This window comes from Taeniopygia guttata, chromosome Z (assembly GCF_048771995.1).
Source record: "Taeniopygia guttata chromosome Z, bTaeGut7.mat, whole genome shotgun sequence".
NCBI lineage: Eukaryota > Metazoa > Chordata > Aves > Passeriformes > Estrildidae > Taeniopygia > Taeniopygia guttata.
Window position 1 is genome coordinate 6,573,539 of NC_133063.1, and position 21,464 is coordinate 6,595,002.

General features: G+C 34.1%; 1 protein-coding gene across 2 annotated transcripts in view; it reads right to left on the bottom strand.

The window, feature by feature from the left end:
* Positions 1-300: 300 nt before the first annotated feature.
* Positions 301-21,464, bottom strand: part of SLC27A6 (solute carrier family 27 member 6) — a 36,913-nt gene continuing 15,749 nt past the window's right edge. The window contains exons 5-10 of one of the 2 annotated variants that reach the window (XM_032744345.3): positions 14,452-14,643; positions 8,348-8,438; positions 6,327-6,525; positions 5,663-5,760; positions 3,479-3,609; positions 301-1,404 (exon numbers count right to left, since the gene is read on the bottom strand). In XM_032744345.3, coding sequence (XP_032600236.2) covers positions 1,228-1,404; positions 3,479-3,609; positions 5,663-5,760; positions 6,327-6,525; positions 8,348-8,438; positions 14,452-14,643 — 888 coding nt within the window. In that variant the 3' untranslated portion in view covers positions 301-1,227. Of the gene's footprint in view, positions 1,405-3,478; positions 3,610-5,662; positions 5,761-6,326; positions 6,526-8,347; positions 8,439-14,451; positions 14,647-21,464 lie in introns of both variants that reach the window. The other variant, XM_030258196.4, reaches the window with a different exon arrangement.

Here is a 21,464-nt window from a genome sequence, read left to right on the forward strand (position 1 = left end):
GTTCTAATGTCTTGTTAGATAAGTAAGGTAGAAATACACAAGATGATTTTTTTTAAAGTGTGTTACATCCTACTCTTTCATGAGAACCTAGTTTCATACCACTGTTATGATGGAAAACATACTTATGATGCCCACTGTTGGAGAAAGGCACCCTTTCAGTATTTCCTGATACTGCTTCTGGCTGATCAAAGTGGGCATCATGCTGCATTAGAAGAAAGCATTGTGCAAATAAAGTATCAAAAGAGGCTGGAAAACAGACTTTGTCCAATCAGACTTGAATGAAACTGAGACAGAATGGTATTTGGTTTAAATAATCTTATACTTTATTTTAAAACTTACAAAAAGCAATTTTTAGAACATAAATTCTAGTGTTTTAAAAATTCAGCTATATTCTATACTCATAAAATAATAATCTCTAGCAGTCATTACTAGAGTATGGAAGCTATTTGGTACACAATATGCATGACATAAAGTGATGCAATAATTCTTGTTATGTTATATAAATGATATTCCCCATTAAGAATGCAGATATTCTCTGGCTACTGTTGATCTGCTGCTACTCATTTCACAGAAGTTTGCTTTGTCTTCAGAATTTGACACTCTGAACAGCCAGTTTAACAAATGAGAGAGCACAGATTATGATAGAAAAAAAAAAATTCAGCAGTGATGTTAGTATTGGGTTTGTTTGGAGGACTTTCTTCTGCTTCAGTTTCTTTTATCTTATATTCAATCAGAAATATCCCCTGCAGAAAATATTTTTCCTCCAACCAGTGTCAAGCTTTTACTTCTTAAAATGCACATTCAGAAGTGTGTAAACTACAGAAAAAAAAGATGTTAGTGGCATATAGTCTCCCTTTAGACACAACATGTGACACAGTATCTTTATATGCTGATTATTTTTATACCATGTGTCATACCATGTATCATTTATGTTCATTTAGGACTAAGAAAAAGTATCAGATTCAGCATTTATATTCCAAAGTTAACATAAAATAGATGTCAATTATGTTGTACAGGTTATTTGCATAGAAATTTGTCTAAAGAGGTAAAAAGTGATTAGTAAAAAATAATGATCAAGTAAGAAAAGACATATCTGAATGTAAATATCAAATATAAAAAACATTATTCTGGATAATTATGTATAAATACTCGGGATTAATTGCATTGTTTTCTCATAGAATAGCTTGTACAGACTATCCTTTAATAGACTATTATATGGTCAATTAATTAAAGCTTAATTTTCCCAGATAAGATCATCTCATGTAATTCTTTGGTTAACATGACATATGCTTTCTTAGAATTGTCTAAAAAATAAAGAGGATCAGTAATTGTAGCTGGATTAAAACCTTCATCCACAAGTCGAAATTTTTGTTGTTTGAATGTTCCTGTCATTTCCATTTTTTCCTGCAGTAGAGAAAAAGATACATTATTCAAAAACTAAAAGATACATTATTCAAAAGCTACTTTTTCTCACATCAACGTTTGTTTTTCAAAGTCTTACTTGATGTAAGTCAGTTTGTATTCATTGTGCTGAAAAACTGGGGCTTGTGTGGTGCTGCAGACCCAGACCAGACACGCAGCTGGCACAAGCCAGAGCCCTTTTCTGTGTGCATCCCTGTGCAGTGTCACTTTAGTCTCACATTTGGTGGGTGTGTGGAGCCCCAGCACGCCCAAGGCAGTCACTGTTCTTCACTGGGCACGTCATGAAAGGAAGCTGCACACCATGGGTCTTCTGAGAGTAAAACCTTGTTATTGCCAAGAACTCCTTATGGTAAAACTCAGGAAATTTATTGTATCTATGACTGTTGTCACCTCACAAATGGGGTTGAAAGAATCACATACTAAATCAGCCACACTCATATTCCGGTCCAAGGGAAGATGAATCTTGACTCTACATCTTGTTTTCAGACTGCTCCAGTGCTATGGCATCCCTTGGAAAAGTGGTGTGAGGCATCTGTAATAAGACTGTCTTCTCTATTCTAACTACTTCTACTCCATCATCTTCTCTTCTGTCATTATATTTTTTATATATGCAAACAATCTCTGACTTAAAAATAATTAAGTATTATTTAAAAAAAAAAATGTCACAGAGCCCTTTTATCTACTCCAGGCACACCTACAGATTTTATCTACCTGCTCTGGTTGGTCTAGGAAATGTTCTGACATCTAAAATATATGTTAGATCAAGCTTAATATGATTTTTATTTTTTCCCTTGAAGTTCCACCCTCTACCTCCTTTCTTGATCAATGACAGCTGTACCAACAGCAATGCATCTGTAATGGAGGCATTTAAATTTTTATTTAAATTCAAATTCTATATATTTGATATCAATGCAATACCCAAGATTCAAATTCTGTGTAAAGGTTTTTTTGTACAGCTGTACAGGAGTGAATCTAGACTAGGTTCTCATAATTTATAAACTGACTACTGCAACATTCTCAAGTCTAATCTTGCTTGCTCACATCAGAATGCTGCTGCTAGGTATCTTCCTGGACTTATGAGATAGATTGATCGATAAATACACACATATTTCACTTTCAAGGTCTTTCACAGATTTTTTTGTTTCCCCTCTTTATTCTGAACCAATATTCAATCCCTGGGTGGTCTAAGATACCAACTTCCATAACTTCTCTTTATAAACAATGACTGTTTTTTTCATCTGGTCCTTGAACTTAGGGTACTCCTCCATAAACACCTTCAGAAACATTTTTCTGTTTGTCTTTATCATGATGTTTGCAAAACACTTATCAGAAATCCAAGTGCTCATCAGACTTCATTTATCATGATTATCAATATTGTGTCAATCAATTTGTGAGTATCAATTTTGATACTCACACATTTTTTCCTAGCTCTATGTAGTCCACTCTATTATATTTACATTTTTACACTCTGTGGGAGAGCCTATTTTACCCCAAACTGGACAGTTACTAGAGCAAAGTAGTGCAAAAATAAGGATGAGTTTGGTGATTACTGTGGCGGCAACAATAACACACATTTTCATTCACCTTTTCAATTTAACTAGTATCTTTTCAAATGCTTTAATGTTTGTCATTGTTACACAGAAAATAACATTTCTTTTATTGTGCACAGCCCACTATCTCCTGTTTTAGCCCTATTTCTCTCTCATTTTCACTAAGTAAAATGAATTTCAGATTCCTTTCTCCAGATGCAATTGTTAATGTTTTTAAACCTGGATCTTTTTCTTTCACCATGATTATGCTTCTAATCTCCCCAAATCCTTTGTATCATCTCTGTCCTTGCTCATTTGTACAGCTTCTCTCATTTAAACGTAATCTGCAAATTCATTGACTTTTTGTGTAATCCCTTTTCCAGGACTCCATTAATGAAGAAAGCAAATAGGACCTGGTCTAAAACTAATCTACTGATACATGAATAAGCACTTTTTGTTATTCACATAGTTATCTCTATGCTTAAATTATGTCGATGTTAGTATACACAGGCAATAATGCAGCTTACCTGGACTCTTAAGAAAAGGGGACAAGCATAACTTGGTAGGTAGGTCACTACTTGCTTATACATTTGCTCCAAGTCTAATGAAGCATTGTGCTTTAAAATAAGAGAAGCCATTCCTGCTTTTCCTTCATGATCTGCACGAAAGGAAGTGAGATGACAATTTTGTAACATGAATAAAGTTGACATTGTAATGATAAACTGTACAAAAAATACCATAGTGCATTAACAAACCAACAGTCATATGTCATATTCTGACTTTCAGTAAAGCTGCAAGATCTCATTCATATTTTATGTGGTATTACATATACTTGGATATCACTCAAGTGATCAATTAAGCAATAATGCTGTAAATGAGTGTGGTGGGTAAGACTAAATGGAGTCCTATGTTTGATATAATCAATAAATGTGGATAAACATCCACAACATTCCTCTCTTGAAAACAAGAGTGAAGAGCATCTTTCCTGGAGTAGCCAATTATGTCTTCTTCTGTTTTAGTCTCTTTCTCTTACTCATATCTTTTTTCAAAACTGTGGATCTCAATTAACAGAGAGAACAATCAGAAGTTCTTATTGTTTAGTCTGGAGAAGGAGCACACTGTGGGTCTTTGGTAAAGAACAAAATAAGTAAAAGCAATGAACTTCATCTATCAAAATTAACTAAACACTTCAACCTAGTAAGTAATTACACACTTTAAGCTAGCAGTAACAGCAGAGATGTTCTGCCAACCTTACAGTTGTTTCAATTTGTTGTAATTTTTTGCTAAAGCTACAAAATCTGTAAGGAATTGATTTTTCTGTCCTTAAGTGCAATTATTAAGACAGTCAGATAAACTGAGTAGGGTAAACAGGTAAGTGTTGTACAGGAAATTACTCTCATACTTTTGAATTTGATTTTCAGTCTTCTGTGATGTTTCATATTCTATGGCTTTAAAATACTGTTCAAATGAGTGTTCATGCTTCGCATGAGAGACAGTGATGCTTCCTCTCGTTTCAAACTTCTTTATCATTTTGTGGTGGGTTTATCCTTGCAAGCAACCAAACATCCAGCCAGCTTTGTGCTCAATCCCTTCTGCCATGAGATGGGAAGTGAAGGAAAGCAAGGCTCAAGTGTTAAGGTAATTGCAGTTTCACAGGGAAAGCAAGAGATACATGTACAAGCAAAGCAAAAGCAGGACATCATTCAGTATTCCCCACCATCAGATAGATGTCCCAGCTACTTCCTGCAGAGCAGGGCCTTACTTGGAGCATACAGTGTTTTTCTAGGGAGATAAGCATCATACCCACAAACCTCTCATCTGCTTCTCTTTCTCCAGCTTTAATAACTAAGCATGGCTGTCATACGATACAGAATAGAATTTTGGTCAGTTTCAGACCACTGTACCAGCTACATTTTCTCCCAAGTTTTTGCTGTCCCCAGCATTGTCATGCATGGAGAAAGTCCTGTACTGTGCAAGCTCTGGTCAGTGGTAGCCAAGCACTGTTAACTTATCAACACTGTTTTAGCCACTGTTTTGGTCTGGTGCAAAGCAGAGCACCAAACAGTCTCCTATACAGAAAATAATTTTCATCCCAGTGAGACCAAACATGTATTTTAAAAAAAGATTTAGCATGAATGAGAATCAAGCCCATTGATCTAATGAAAAAAAACCCCAAAAAATTATATTAAAAGAAATTAGTGAATTTTCTTCCTTACAAATTTATTTTTCTCTTTGTCTTGTTTTACATTTTCTTATTGGTTTTATAACTTAACTGTTTACAGTTAATTTACAAAGCAAAGTGAAATAAAAAGGCAAAATGTCTTCACATATTTTCTTTTACTTTAGAATTACCTTGTTTACATTTTATTGTGGCACATATGTCTGAATTTTACACAGATGTGAATTTGTATCTCTCTCACAGATGTGAATTAATAAATCTTTATATTTTAGTTTAGGTTATGTAGCTATCACAAATGTATGCATGGTAGATTTTAAAAAATACTTCTCATTGCATACAGATAAGAAATGCATCATTCACTGGCTCATTCACAATTGGGTTGTATTTTCATTACCTGCATCTACATTTTAGCTAGATATTAAAGAGATTAATCAATCAAATATGATTCATAGGTTTAAAACATGAAATAGAAGGAGTTATGAGGGTTAATAATGAACCTGGAAGAAGTAAAATATATAACTCGAACTTTTACCTGGCACAGACACACCGTACACATTTGCTTCTTGTATGAAGTCCAACATTACAATGACATCAGAAACTTCTGTAGTGGCAACGTTCTCCCCTTTCCACCTAAAATGTGTGAAAAAATAATTTGATTCCGTGATATCTGTCCTTTAAAAAAAATCTTTAGTAGAATATCTATTCATTTCAGACACTACCTCACGTTTTTTCACACTTGTCACATTAAAATTTGATCACCAGAAGACAATGTTGCAACTCATCACCCTTACTGGGCAACTGAAGATCAATACAATTGTTTCCAAGTTTTTTACATGTATATAAATGTATCAAAACTGACAAATCTCTGCTCTTTGATACATTTTTCTCCATATCAGTATCCGACTTCCTCTTTTGCTCACAGCAAATCCATCACTAGTTACATGTTTATTGAAAAGCAAGATCAAAGAGCTGGAATTCCTACAAAGTATTCTGAAAATTGTTCATTCATTTCCACAAGAATATTACTCATAGAACACTTGTGACAAAATTAAGCCTGCATCATCCACTTCAGAACCATTATAAACTACATCACCACAGCAATAAAGCGAACAGTTCCAGCTGAAAACAAATCCAACCACATGATTCCATTCTATATATCTTTAATGAAGAAATGTGAAAAGAAACAATAACTGTACCTGAAGGTATCTCCAATCCTGTCCCAAAAATATAGAAAATTGTCATGGTCTTGAACCATGAGATCTCCAGTATTAAAATAAAGATCTCCCTTCTTAAATACCTCACAGAGTAATTTCTTTTCTGTGTGTCTTTTATTGCCAGCATAGCCAAAGAAGGGGTTCTTTGCATTGACTTTGGAAATCAGAAGACCAGCCTCACCTATAGAGAAGTTGAAAGTAAATATCATTAGACATTTTTGTACCTGACATTAATATCACTTACAATATTGTCCATGCAAAAATCACAGTCACTTATATTTCTTCCTGGTGACTCACCAGTTTTCTCCCAGAATGGTCATCTATCAATTGTAAGCTCACTAGTAGTTTATTATCCTCTGAAAGTGCACAATTCAAGTTAATAGTGAATTGACTCCCCACATATTACTTAATTTCCGTGACGAGTGCAAGCTTTATCAGCTTCCTAATGAAAAAGTAGTGTTAATCAAAAGTAGGTGCTCAGCCCAGACAATATGTTCCTATTTAATCTCTTTTCAGAAGTCTGAGAATGCTGAAATTACCTCGGCTGGTGCTTGGTGTTAATAACATCAAGCTTGTGGGTTTAATCCCTATGGGGACCATTCACTTGAAGACTTTGACTTGATCCTTATGCATCCCTTCCAACTCAGAATATCTGGAGATTCTGTGACTTCTTAAGAACATTCATCATCATGATGATTTAGCATCATCAATTTACTTTTTGGTGCAAAATATAAAAGTTTAACACAATTTTTTTCCTCAAAGTAGAGAGAGTAGGGGAGAGGATTACCCTCTTATGCATGTAACACCAGGGTGTTAGTTTGCAGGGCATGGAATAATTGTATGAAATAACCTTTTTGGGACAAGGTTCTCAACAATATAGCTTTAGAGTTCCATTACTTTGTAGTAGAGACAAGAATTATAAATATGAAAGCATATCAAAATGCTTCCAAAAATAGGCACAATTTTTAATTTAAGACTGCCTCCTTGAAAAGGAGCCGTGCCTTTTTTCCCATAAAATGGTAGTGTTTAAAGTAGAAGTATTTCGTTCACTGGTAGTATCACTGCAGACATAATGCTCTGAAGGAATAAGACATGAGTAAGACCAAGATTATAGACAGAGATAATACTTTTCATAAGACTGAGTGGTGTAGCTGGAAAAAAATTAAACCAAGTGCCTAATTAGAGCATATGCTCCCTTCATAGGGCAGTGTGGCATCCCTAAAGATAAATTCCTATAAAATTTCAGCTTTTGGTGACATATTGTCTTCAAAGTACCCATGTTTGATTACCAACTGTTAGAGAATCTCGTAACTCCTTTGAAAAATCTGTTGCTATCTGCCTGACCTTTAATATGAGGTTTTCTTGCTTCAGTTTCAGTTGTTACCTTCCTACAGTTCAGTGTATGCTCCAGTATGTGGTAATACTTTAAAAAATATTTTTAGGACAGCTACAATCAAGCAGGTTTGGGTTTTTGTTTTTTGTTGGGTTTTTGTTTGTTTGTTTGTTTGTTTGTTTTTGTTGTTGTTGGTTTTGGGGGTTTGTTTTGTTTTGTCTTTGTTTTTTTTTTTTTAATTATTAAGCTAAATCACATCACCTAGTTGGAAAACTTAATCTCTCATCTAAAAGCATTTGCTCTAATCCACCAGTCTTTCCTGCAGATATCTTAGGCAACCACTTCCTTATGTTAACCTCCCTTAAAAAAACACTGATGTCACTATGTGGAAATTCAAAGATAATGCCATACCATCACTTTTGAACACTACTTTTCTGTGAATACATCCAAGGATCCTGAGTGCTTCTGATATCAGCACTGGTATGTTTAATGCTGTTTTATCTGAGATCAAAAATCACACTGCTTTATTTCAGAGCAAAGACTAATGGATAATTTGGTAAAATGCAGTAACACAATAGCAAGGCTCCTTGAAACAACTCTCTGAAGTATTTTCTTTTAATTCAATAATATAATCTGTAGGCTGTAATATCCTATTAAAATACATACTTACCTTTCTTAACTTTTTCACACCAACCATGCTTATTTCTAATTGGTTCATCTTTTTGGAAATCATACTTGATTAAATCAAATGGGAAAAAAAGCTAAAAAAGGGAAGAAGTGATCAGTTACTCATCTACACAGTGACATCTGGTGGCAGCAAATACACACAAGGAAACCTGCTTCAGTCTCGCTCATCTGAAAGGAGAATGCAGTTTCATTTAAAACTGAAAATACTCTGTATGTAAATTTATGCCATTTCCTGGAGGTAAGCAACATCAAAACAATTTTCTAAATGAAGACACAGACCTGTCCTTTTGTTAATTTTAGTACAAGTAAGTTATGGGATCTAGATCATCAGTGAAAGAGCAATGTGAGTGAGCATAATGGGAGCAGTATCTCTAGTATTTAAGTGACATTTAATGGTGGTGGCTGATATGACGTGTTCTTGGGGTCATCTGGCAATGAAAACAGCTGGCAAAGGAAAGGCCTCACAAAGGAAAATCTGCTTCCTGTTGGGCTTTACTGTTGCTTAACTAGCCTGGGTTCTCAGGCTGGTGATGGTGATTTTCTCAGGTATCGTGATGGGATGTGAGCACCAGCAGAAGGGAACATCCTTCCATGGCTCCAAGCAAACTGAAGGAGAGGACAAGATGCTCCTAGCAAAACTAGCAACTGCTATACTTTTTTTTTTTTTTTCCTTCTTCTTTCTTTTTTTTTTTTTCCCTTGAATATATAGCATGTGACTATTATTTTGCTTTTTTTTTTTTTTGCTGTGATATGAATCCAAACTGGACCTTCAAGAGACATTTCCTGACACTATTTGGACAATTGTGTTTGCAGTGGTCCAAATAGTCTCTTTATTATCCTGAAGAGACAATTTGCCCTGCTTGGGATTCCATATTGCCTTCTCAAAAATAAATGTATCAGCAATCTTTATTAACTAGTGAAACCAAGGTAATTATCTTCTCCTGAGAATTGTCAGCAATAGGGGAACAATTTTATAAAACATTACTATATACCTGCACTCTTCACAATAAAGAAATGCAATATAACTTAAGGAAGGTTATATGGAAGTGACTGAAGGAAAGAGCAGGATGTTAAAACATAAACCTGTTTTCTGCCACTAACTTGGATGAAGAGTTTCCTCGTTATCCTAATTTGAAATGCTGTTGTAAATACTTTTTTCTTAAAGAAATCTGAATAAAGAGCAACATGAATCCCACAATTTCAGTCTCATATGGACAGAACTGGTTCATTGAGTCCTTTCAACGTTCAGCACTGTGTTTTTCTTCTACCCTAAGTCTGAAACAAAAAGATATTTTTAACAGTTGATCAAAGGAAAAAAGTCGTATCCTGCAAAATAAAGTAATGATTCAAGAAGGGGACACTATTGTATTTAAGTGAAGAGTAATTATTTTGATTAACCTCAAATTAAACCATTTACTAAAGTCAAGAATTTGAGGGCCAGAAAGTTTGCCTCAATTAGAAAACAATTAAAACAATTGATTATTCTTGAGGAGCAGAGTGGGAGTGGGTCTTCTTTTTTTTTTTTTTTTGGCTGTGTACATTTAAATGCTACTCTTTCTCACTTTCTTTCTTTTTACATTGATATTTTTTCCTTAATAGGTTTTATATGACCAAATGCAAATGCAATGAGTAATATAAATAATAAGATTGAAATGGTTAAAAAAATTAAATGTTATTCTGTTTTTGTGTCTGATTAGAATAGCTTAAAATAATGCGTCACACAGAGTAGTATTTTGACAAAATACAGTTTTTAAGTGCTGAAAGAATGAAGAATTATTTTGTTATAAACACTCAGAAACTGTAATTCAGTATCTGAGATTATCTAAGAACTGTTGAGACTATTATTATATATAACCATACTATGCTGTATACATCTTTTGCCTACAACATCAGAGTATTAATGAGGTGTAGTCCAATTAGGTTTCTGAAATAATAACAATGGAAATATATAATTAAAAGAAAGAAATAATTTTTTTTATTAAATATGCATAATGAAACCATACATAGTCAGTGCAAACTGCTGTGCCTGCACAAAAGTCTTTTCCAAGCTAAATCATTCTGTGATTCTAAGCAGCTTGCTTTTCATATTAAGTACTAGAAAATGAAAGCTCCACACCAAACTATTTACTCTGGGCACAGGCTAACATTTAGTTCACCTCATTATTTACATTCTAATGGGACAAAGACCTGAGTTTTTGAAGCATTACCATATTATTTTCACAGAATACTGTATGCAACATTCATCATTTTAATCTGCATCTTATTGTCTGAAGCACAACATAAATGTAGCAAACAAAAAGCATTATTTGGTGAGCTAAAAGTGTGTTAATGTGCAACATTGTTTACGACAATGCTGCCTAGAGATTATCTAATAACAGCTTCCCTCACCATTTTTATTTTTTAATAGATTGGAAATACGTGAATTTAAATATTGTTTTGAAAGTAGTTTTGACATTCCTAATGTTTCAACTTACAGAGAATGCTCAGAGAACCTTTACCAGAAAATAAAGATCACATGCTTTTTATTACTGGTTTTAGAGATGGAGTATTTTTTAATTCTCTTGGAGAATATCAGTTTTGAAAACAAAGCATTACATATACTAGATTTAGTTTCAAGCATCTTTAACTGAAATGTAAGAAAAAAAATTTGGAGCATAGCGTCATCACATTTTGGAGACAGTTTTTAAAATATACTTGAAATGCCTTATTTATGCTGTAAAGAACAGATGCATAGGTACTCCACACAGCTTTATGAGCCAAAGTAAACAAAACCAAGAAACAAATCTTTTAAACTGAATCATAACATGTAAGAATACCTTAGGAAACACTTGTAGTACTTTAGATTATTTTAGCTCAAAATTAGTCAAAGGAAAAGAAACAACATTAATTTTCATTGGTCAATGAACTTAGGAGCTTCCATTGCTTCAATTTACACATCAGGATTCTTCCTTTGAACCCAGTTTTCCAGGATTTAAAAATTTGCTTAAAACTAACTTTGTTTAAACTAAATAATTTGATTTTTGGAACAAGTTCTATGACTGCATGAAGAAGTGCATAATACTAATTCTGAATGGCTATGTGAAAGCCATTTTATATGCTAAAATTATTTAAGATTTGTTATAAGATTTAAATGTAATGTTTCCCAACTCAAAGATGATTTTTATATTTTTATCTATGCAGTTTTTCTTTTATCTTTTTTTTTTTTTTTTTTTTTTTTTACATAATGCTTTTCAGGTGAACCTGCCCTGGGTTATTTTTAGCCCTTCTTATAAGCTTCCTTGGATCTCATTAATCCCAAGCTCCCTTGTTGTCTGCCATCACTCAGAATTTATTTCAGTATAACAGATTTATGTATTGATAGACACAATTGAGGGTCTTCAAGAGGGTCTTCAAGATTTTTCCCATATCATATCTATATAAATACACACAGAATGATTGTCCAATATAACATAATTGATTATTAACATTACCTAGACACATATGTATGTCAGATGTAAAGATTAAACAGTAATTTATTATATTACTGTGTTAATCAAGACCTTGTAATTTTTGTAAAACATTTTAAGTTTCACCAGCTGAAAAGCTATTCAGAAGCTCCTACTTTTCTGTTCATTGACTCTGTGTAAACATCTTTATTGAAAGATTTATTCATATTCTATGGGGAGGCTTTCAAGCACATGATCCGATCCCTCTTTTACAAAGAACACAGTGTGAAAAGGAAGAAGTGCAAACAAGAGCACTGCTTTTAGTTAACATCTCAAATACAGTGACTTCTGCCAACTGCTGTAACATTCATCTGTTTCTTCCTATTACCTTATGTCTTCCAATATTTTTATGAAAATAAATGTGTTCTGTATAACCTTAATATTTATCACATATTTATCACAAGCATTTATCCCCAGCCCTTAGCAGTTACTGGTAGAAAAGTTACTTTGCTCACTCTGAGAGCTCAGGTTGCCTCTTAAAGCTGTAATTTTTATCTGTATTTCACCTCTACACTGTGCCATGGTCACTACCTACAACAGAATGCACTCCTATTTTTTTCCCTTGTTGTCTAGTGGATGTCATTTAGACTGAAGTAAAACAAACAGCAGCTAGACTTCAGAAGGCATTGTTCAGTAATCTGCAAGCTGCAAAATGTATTCAAAAACCCGCAGAACAAATGCCTGAAATAAGCAATTTATCTATGGCATTAAAATATGTATTTAGGGTTGCACACAAAATCCCCACACTACTTGATTAAAAATACAGACGGTTAAATAAATATAAAGGTAGTTTCAAGTTTAATCTTTATCTGCTGTAGACTTCACATGGTATTTCTAAAAGGGTAATGACTTATAACAAAAATCTGCTGAAAAGTTCTACAATACTTAAAACAAGTTTACTCAAGTTTGGAACACATCTTGCAAAATCTTGTAAGAATATAAAGCACCTGGCAGTGGGAGGTCTGAAACAAAAACTAACATCAACTGTAAGGTTCCTAGTTCATCTATTACTCCCTAAATTCTAGATCTCTGATTTCCTGTAGCAGTTCTGGACCCTTCTGGAGATATCCAACAGCACTGGGGGGTCACTGCCTGCCACAGAGCATCAGACATGTAGGACAGAGAATCAGATCTGCTTAAATTCCTGAGCTCTCAGTGGTTTCTGAGCAACACACTAGCTCTTGCGGTGTTTTCTGAGTGGTTCCAGAATCCTCACTGAGTTCCTGTATGAGAGGTGAAGAATTCCTCTGGCCCCAATGTGTAAAGCAGTCTGTGCAGTGATTGTACTGTGGTGATGGGACTATTGAAGTTGAGGACCCTGGAACATAATGCTGCCTAGAAACCTACTGAGATGGCATCAGAAGATACCTCTGTTGTATTTTACTACTTAAAATACAGCGATTTTACTACTTAAAAAAGTTTTGTCGGGACATTTTGCTATCAGCTCTCCTACAGAGCACAAACGTTGTTTAAGTCAACAGGACTTGTATATAGATAGGTATCATTCAATTTAAAATTCTAGGCAATGCATGAAGTACTGTTTATCTCAAGAAGAGTAAAAACTGGCATAAACAGCAACATAATGATAAATATGCAGTTTTCATGCAAAAAGGCTAGACATCTTTCATTTTACTAGCTAAAGCTTGGGACATATGTTACTTTGCTTGGGATTTTCAAATCATTTGAAAGATTGTCCTTACAGGATCAAAAAGAAGAAGTCCATCTGTGAATTTCAAGCAGAAATAAAATCTTCATTTACTCAGAAGGATGGAGGAAATAATGTGTGATAAAGTGTGATATAAATAACATGTAATCCTCCTCCCCAAAATATATGACTGCCATTTTCAAAGCTATGAAATACAGAATGTTTTTTTTACTAGTTTCAGTTACCTAGAACATAGTAGACCATAGTAGACCATAGTAAACAAAGGGCTATAGCATTTTAAAATTAATAATCTTGCCAAGTATTCTCTGTCACAATACCTCAACAGTGATTATATATGTATTGTGTTATCTTTAACAGGCTAGATATAGTATGAGTTAATTATTTTTATTTTCACCTAGGTATAAAATACCTATTAAATTTGTATCTGTCCATATGCTACTGTATGTAATTATTACAATATATTAATTATTATTAATTCCCATTTATGCCAAGTATTTACATAGCAGTATGCAATATAAACATACTATATAAACACATCTCTAATTGTGTAATTTTATATAATTTGTAGAATAGTAAATCAGAATAGGAAATTTGTAGCCTTATTTCAGCAATGAGGAGTTCTTAGGTGTTAAAATAAATCCAGCTTTTTCTTTTGTCCTCTAATGTACTAGAGACCTGAAACTATACTTGGCAACTGTCAGATTACTCAAAACTGTCAGAAGAGACCCAAAGCCTTTTTGACTCTTGTGAACTCTATAAAAAAATCTCAGTGTTACTGCTAAATGTACAAGTGGGTTGGGTGCCAAGATTCTACAGAGCATCAACTAACTTGCAATAACCAAGTTAGAAAATTTGTCTTGGACTTATGACTGTACTCAAACTAAGAAACACAATTTTTCAGCACTCCTACTAAGCAGAAGGTAAATAAATAGTCACCTTATAGAAGAAATTGGTGCGCCCAACAGATCCAATTTTTCCTGTGTGGTTCATGAAACAAATGTTTCCTTCAGTAGCACCATAGAACTCACAGATCTTAACAGCACCAAATCTCTCCAAAAATTCCCTCCATACATCATTTCTTACTCCATTTCCAATCGCTAGGCGGACTTTGTGATTTTTTTCTCCTTCCTTCTGTTAAAAAAAGAAAAAAAATTAAATATAGTATACTGATAACAGCATTTGATTGGTGCATATATGGTGGGAAAAACATCCCTTCTTTGGAATACACCCAGTAAAAAGAACAAAAATAAGAAAAAAAAATGCTCAAGAAGTTAAAGAAAGCTGGCATAGTTGCTGGACAGCTGCAAAGCAGTAAGCTGCAATCTAATACCTATTATCTTGTTGAACCAACAAATTACTTCCTGAAAAATTACTACAATGATTTATATAAACACTTCCATATTTTAAAAGTTGTATTGTCTCGGTCTATTTCTCTCCAGATGAATTAAATAACTGGGAAGAACAGAGAAAGACAGGAATTATATCTGTCATGGGATTAAAGTCAGAAGAGATGAATAGTTACTTTCTTCTGTCTTCAGACTGATAATAAGGAAACAATCAGATTTCACACACTTGTAAAATATGTTCCTTCCCACATATTGTGTATGAGTCATCTTCTGTACTTTTCAATATTAAGACTCGCAAGGTTTTGTTCAATGTTACTGGAACACATTATTTCTTAGTGTGTTGTCAGGTCCCATGTTTACCATAACACACACAATAGTATGCATCCAGTTCAGTAAGATGTTCTAATTTTATTTATACATTCCCAAACATTGAGATTGCATGGAGCACCTTTAAAACACAATAATATTTAACTTGAAGTACCAGAAAGCAAAACATCTATACTGTTTGGATTTGTTTGGATTTATTTTCTTTTAATTTCGCCTACTTTAAAATACAACTCCGTTTTCAATCATTTCAAGCTGCAATTCAGAATGCTCTAGAAGTGAGAGAGCTCAAAATAAACATAGGTACAATTTGGTACCACATACTTTCAGAATTGCATAGCACTCTGCCACTGCAACTGTCTCTATACACCTTTATATACCTACACTCGTATATATGTATGCAAACACCTCTCTATATACAAATGCCCACATCTGCACATGTTCACATTCTTTTCATACATTCAGATATGTACATATTCACATACATATACTATAGAAAACTTTTCTATTATGCCCCTCCCCACCCCCAACCAAACCAGTTTGAATTAGTTATGGCTTTATAGTAAAAATCTATCTGAACACCTCTACTCTCACATAAAATCACAGCAAGTTATTTTTGTGAAAAGGTCTGGTCAGCTGAGTGAAACAGGAATCTTTTGAACAATTTGGATATCAAAAACAGAAAAGCATCAATTGAGTACACAGCAGTGTTCCTACGAGGCTTATATCTTGGACAAATTAGATTTTTCATGAGGATGTGAATTCTTCCTACTGTAACAAAAAATTGCAAACATAATGGAATTTTAAGCTCCTCTAAATCACAAAGATCACTATGGTTTTTTCATCCCTCTTCAAAACCAGCAACTCAAAGAAAGATAAAAATGTATTAATTTGTCTTTAGAGTCTTCGGCAAAGTAAGTCCTCTTGCTGAAATGATTCAGCAAGGAAAGTACCTGTTTCACTAGATGCAGATAGGTGTTGGCAGATTACAATCTGAAACATTATCCTGCAATTTTACCTCAAAACTACATCATTCACCAGCCTCCCCTGGTCACTAACAGCTCTCTTTCTACAAGAACCCAACTCATGCTTTTTTCATCTGTCTTCAGATGAAAGTAATTTCTAAACACATAGGCACAAAGTTCACTGAATTAATGCTAAATCATAAGTGTTGAAGTACACAACACTACAATTCTGACATGGAACAAAGTATCTAAAAATTGCCCACAGATGTCATTTTTACAGTGGTTTGTTTTTTCAACTTCAGACGCAATATCACAATGCAAGAGTGTAGGGTTTTACATACTTGAAATAATAACATCTGTTATATTATATATTCAAATTAACTATACTGTCAATGAACAACAATAATATTATTATTTTTCAAGATAAAATGCTTCAGTGTTACTTCGAGCTTAATCAGGACAGCTTTTAATGTTTTTTTCCTTCCTCCACAAAATTGTTCAGCATTTTTAGAATATTCCTGTCAGCTCAACATGAAATTCAAAGTGGGCTATTTTCCTTGCAATTTCAATGCTAAACTGAAATGAAATGTGAAACTGAAATGTGTCCATAGCCAAACTGCAGTTATCTCTTGCCGATGCCACAGAGTTATGCAAATCTACCGCCTCTGCTAAGATACAAAAAATAGCTCAAGAGATACTTTCAAGGAAATTCTTTGTTCCACAATGAACAGAAAAGACAAACATATGCATATATATACACACATTAATTGAGTCTTTTATCAGGCTAGGAACATTCAAAACCTCTAGAGCTAATAAAAAGACCTTGCTTCTACTATTTTTACATTAAGAAAAATAAAAGCACTGATAGCTGTTTGCTGAAAAGACATATTTTTTTCTAGTCTAGTTCATCTTCTAGGATGGCCTACATCGATTATAGTGTTAGGGGTTTTTTCCCAAAAGAACAAATACCGTATCACTTAAAAGTGCAGTAAATTCAGTTCCTCACATTACTTTGGCTGGTTTATATTAATACAGTCCTGAGAGGACTGCATCATCCCACTTTGCTTGCAATGTTAACACCCAGCATCAACATCAACAATACAATGTAAAACAATTTCACTACAGGAAGGGATGCTGTCATAGCACTCAGGCTTTTTGCAAAAGTACAAAGAAGGGGTATGGTATTATCAAGAACTGATCACAGAAAGAAGATTTCTTAACAGGTAGAGGAGTAATTCACTTCTTCACAACTAAGGAAGATCCACTGTTAGACTGCATTGCTGCAACTGCTGTATTTAGTCAGTCCCACCATAGTTGTACCTGTCTGTCAATACATGATTCCCTGAAGAGTACTGCAGGGATTTCTGGTGAAGACATTAAATTGGCATGAATTTAGGAGTCTTTCAACTGTAAGAATGAAAATTATATGTAATTTCATCTCCCAGGGGGTTTAATAATGACGAAGAAAATTATTAAAACTAGGGAAACTTCAAGCAGTGAGTTTTATTCACATTAGTTTTACATGTGAGTAAATTAATATAGCAATATTTTATCTATTTTAATCTTTTTTTATATCTAATATATTACATTAGTTCATATTAACTTTAGGTGTAACTAACTTTCAATGTAAAGTAAACAAAACAGAGTTAGCCATTCTAACATCTGTCATCTGTTTTTAACATCAACGTGGTCATATATATTATTGTCCAGATCACTGCTGAAGTCCAGCTCTTCAGAACAGGCAGATCGGTATCCATGGGCACTGTGGCTGAATAATTATGCAGTAAATTAAATGCTGCAAGTAAGAGACGGAAAAAAAGATGATAATGCAATCAAATTACAAAAACATTGTTAAGCAATGAAAACTTAGGATGTCCTAATGAAAAAAAGTAATTAAATAAATATGCAGAAATTTATGCATTAAACTGACTAGACCAAATTGGCTTTGAACTTCTGCCATTTTCAGATGGCATTTCATCAACTAGCTTATCTTTGGTACAATAAATAAAGTTAAATGAGTAGAAGGAATTCCAAGGTGTCACCTAATACAGCTCTCTTCCAAAAGAAAAGCTCTGTTATCATGGTGCCATTCCTGACACCTGATCAAGCTGTGGCATGTCAGCCAGCTGCCCTGCAACAGCTGGCATGCAGCAATTGTGTGCATGTGTGTTCTTAGCCCACTGCAAAAACACTGCACCAAATGAACACTTCCTAAGGTAAAAGCTATATTTCATCACAAAATCTCACTTACAAAGGATTCAGTGCCCTGTTCACCTACCACAAATAAGTTCAAATTGCATGTGCTCTGATAATTCAATTATGATTTGCGTTTCTGAATTTACTAATAGCTCTCCACAGATCTTTTATCTCATAGGATAAGAGATTTTAGACAAACAGAATGTTGTAACATCTTTCCAAGGTTTCCAAAAATGTCTATTTATTTTCCTGCACTTTGATTTTATTTTCTTAATTCAGAGTGGTTTCTAAATAAAATGGCAGTTCAGTTTACATCCACTTATTTCTAACAGTAAAGGTGAAGCATTTTTTCAATACCTTTTTCATTGACATCAATGCATTAATAAGCAAGAACAGTTCTTACCATGCACCTGGAATCTTTTTCCATTAATTCTGCCAAGATCTTTGAGCTTTGTACCAAACATCTGCACACGTCGTAAATCAGTTTGACACAATATGTCTCCATCTTGCGTGCTTGTTTCTTTCATACATTAACTAACTGACAAGTCAAGATTTGCCTTGCTACATTAAACACCACATACCTGGGATTTTTCATCTGGCAGTCTTTTCTCCTTAAGTGTTTTCAATAAACTACTTGGACTATCTACGTGATTAAGCTGTTGGTAAATGCCTCTTAGAGTGCTATCAGCACTATACTAACTGGCACAGGAAAGATTCATGATTGCAGCTACGTAAAAATGTGCTGCATTTAAAGCAGCCACTTTAATCAAACACAAGAAAACAAGTTCATTGCCCTTCTTTTATTATTTCTGCATAAGGAATATCCAAATGGAGAGAAGCAAAGATTATTCAAAGGAGGCATGAATTCTCTCTATCATGGCCTTGATGAAACCAAAAGCAATCTCAGGGCCTGAGAATGCACACATCAGTTAAATATTAAATATGATAAGAGAGATGACACAGGATTTGCATTCTAGTATTTACAAGGTGTGTATGTAACAACACATTCACCAATTCCTTTATTGATACACTAGCCCTGAAAAAGGGGCATCAGGTAGTTGTGACAATCCATCACTACTACTGACTGTAAGATTGGAGATAACCTACTATTATAGATATGTTTTTCAAGATGTGCATCCATGTTCATTATTTAGTAATGCCTAATTATAAACTACAACTAGACTTTTTTTGAGCAAAACACATACCCAAATTATAAATGCAAATAAAAGAGAATAGGAAGGGTGTGAAGAGATGCACCATAAGAAAGGACAGGAAAAGTAGGAAAAAACCACATCTTTCTAGTTCAGAACTTGTTGCTTGCTATTTAATATAGCTCATTCTCACCCCATTTTTAATAATCAATCTCCTTATAATCTATTAGAATTATATCCTAAAAGAAGCTTTCTTCAGTTAGCTCTTCTAACAGGAAATGTTTTGTTCAGTTGTACTCCCATCTCCTCAGAAAATATCTACCAACAAAAAAAGAGCCACTTTTGTCTGTGTTCCACCCATAATTATGAAGTAGATAATTGTATTTTTGGTCATTGTCCCAGGAGCACACTAGTCAAAACAAATCACAAAAAACTTTTCAAATGTCAGTTCAGAGAATTAAAGTGCATACAGATTATTTCTTGTGGTGCATGTTACACACAGTGTTCTGTGAGCAGTATGAAGCTTCCCTCTGTAAAAGTATGATTGTGATTTCCAGGCTTTAATATAAACACATTTTCTGCATGACTCCACTTGTTTAACCCAAAAGACAAGTCTAGGAGAAACTGAAAGCTGGAAGGAGAGAAACTGGTCAAGTTGTATGACCTCATAAGTCAAGATCCACCAAGATCAGTAGCTGACATTGTAACTAGCCTTCAGCGCTGTTTGTATGTGAAAAACAAATGCTTCCTAAGACATCACAAAAGACATTTTCCACAAAGAACATCTGAAAACCTTTCACTATTATTAGTGGGGTGGATGAGAAAACAGACACAGGATCATCTGTGGGTACCAAGAGAGGTATGCCAGTATCTAGAAGTATCAGAAGGCAGTAAGAAAAATAAGTGGGTTTATAATCTGTTTTAAAGCCACTTTTCAAAAATAATACTGTTGTTGTAGTTATGGCAGTTGAAAGCAAAATGTTTGCTGTGACATACAGTCTGGTTTTTTATAAAGCCAAATGATACAGTCTAGAGAAAAAAAAGACAAGCTTCCAAATCTCATGGCCTTTTCTAAGCTTTAATTTGTGCTGAATATGTTCTTAGTCTAAAAGTTCTATTTTCTCTAACAGTATGTATAAACAGTTTTCAATTTTATTTTAGGCACTGTTGATAGTGCAATAAGAAGTACTTGGATTAAGATGACATCTTCTTATGACACATGCAAACGGTTTTAGACTTTTTTTTTTTTTTAAGGATAGGTCACTAGAATAACAAACAAACTGCAAAATTCCCCCCAATTCTAATGACTTGTAGAGATTTTTAGAAGCCTTTCTTTGGAAGGGATGTGGTTGGTTGTAACTGTGTCAAATTACTGGTTTAGGGTATTCAACAAAATATTTATGCCAAAAACCTTCAAGGGGCTAGACAGATTTCCACTCCACCTTTTAAAGATACCAGAAAGAACAATTGCCAGTACTGAGCATAAACTGAGCTAAACTTTAGTGGGAAATAAAATGTGATTACAAGTAAAACCTGCATTGTAGAAAACTGCCTACTGACTAATTTCTCCTTGCTTATGTGACCATTAAATTCCCTTCCTTTAAGGAAAGCTGCTTCTTGGTGAGACATGGTGTTATCCAACTACATAAACCCCATCCTTACATCACTTTCCACAACTACAGGGAAATAAATATTCATTCTGTTTCCTTATCCCAGTAGCACCTTGTTTTTGCTTTCTAAACTACTATTGTTCTAACACAGAAGAGTTTTAACACAATAAATCCCTAAGCATCTTCTTTGAAGTAATTTCAGAGAGCTTAATCCCATCCAAAGAACCCTTGGCCAAACTGGATCTAGTAGAGAGACTGTCTTGCCTCAGCTTAATAAAACAAAGTCGGAAAGCTGATAAGCATAAGCATGGTCTTAAACACTTAGGTAACCCCAAGGAAATAAGAAATATTACCTGT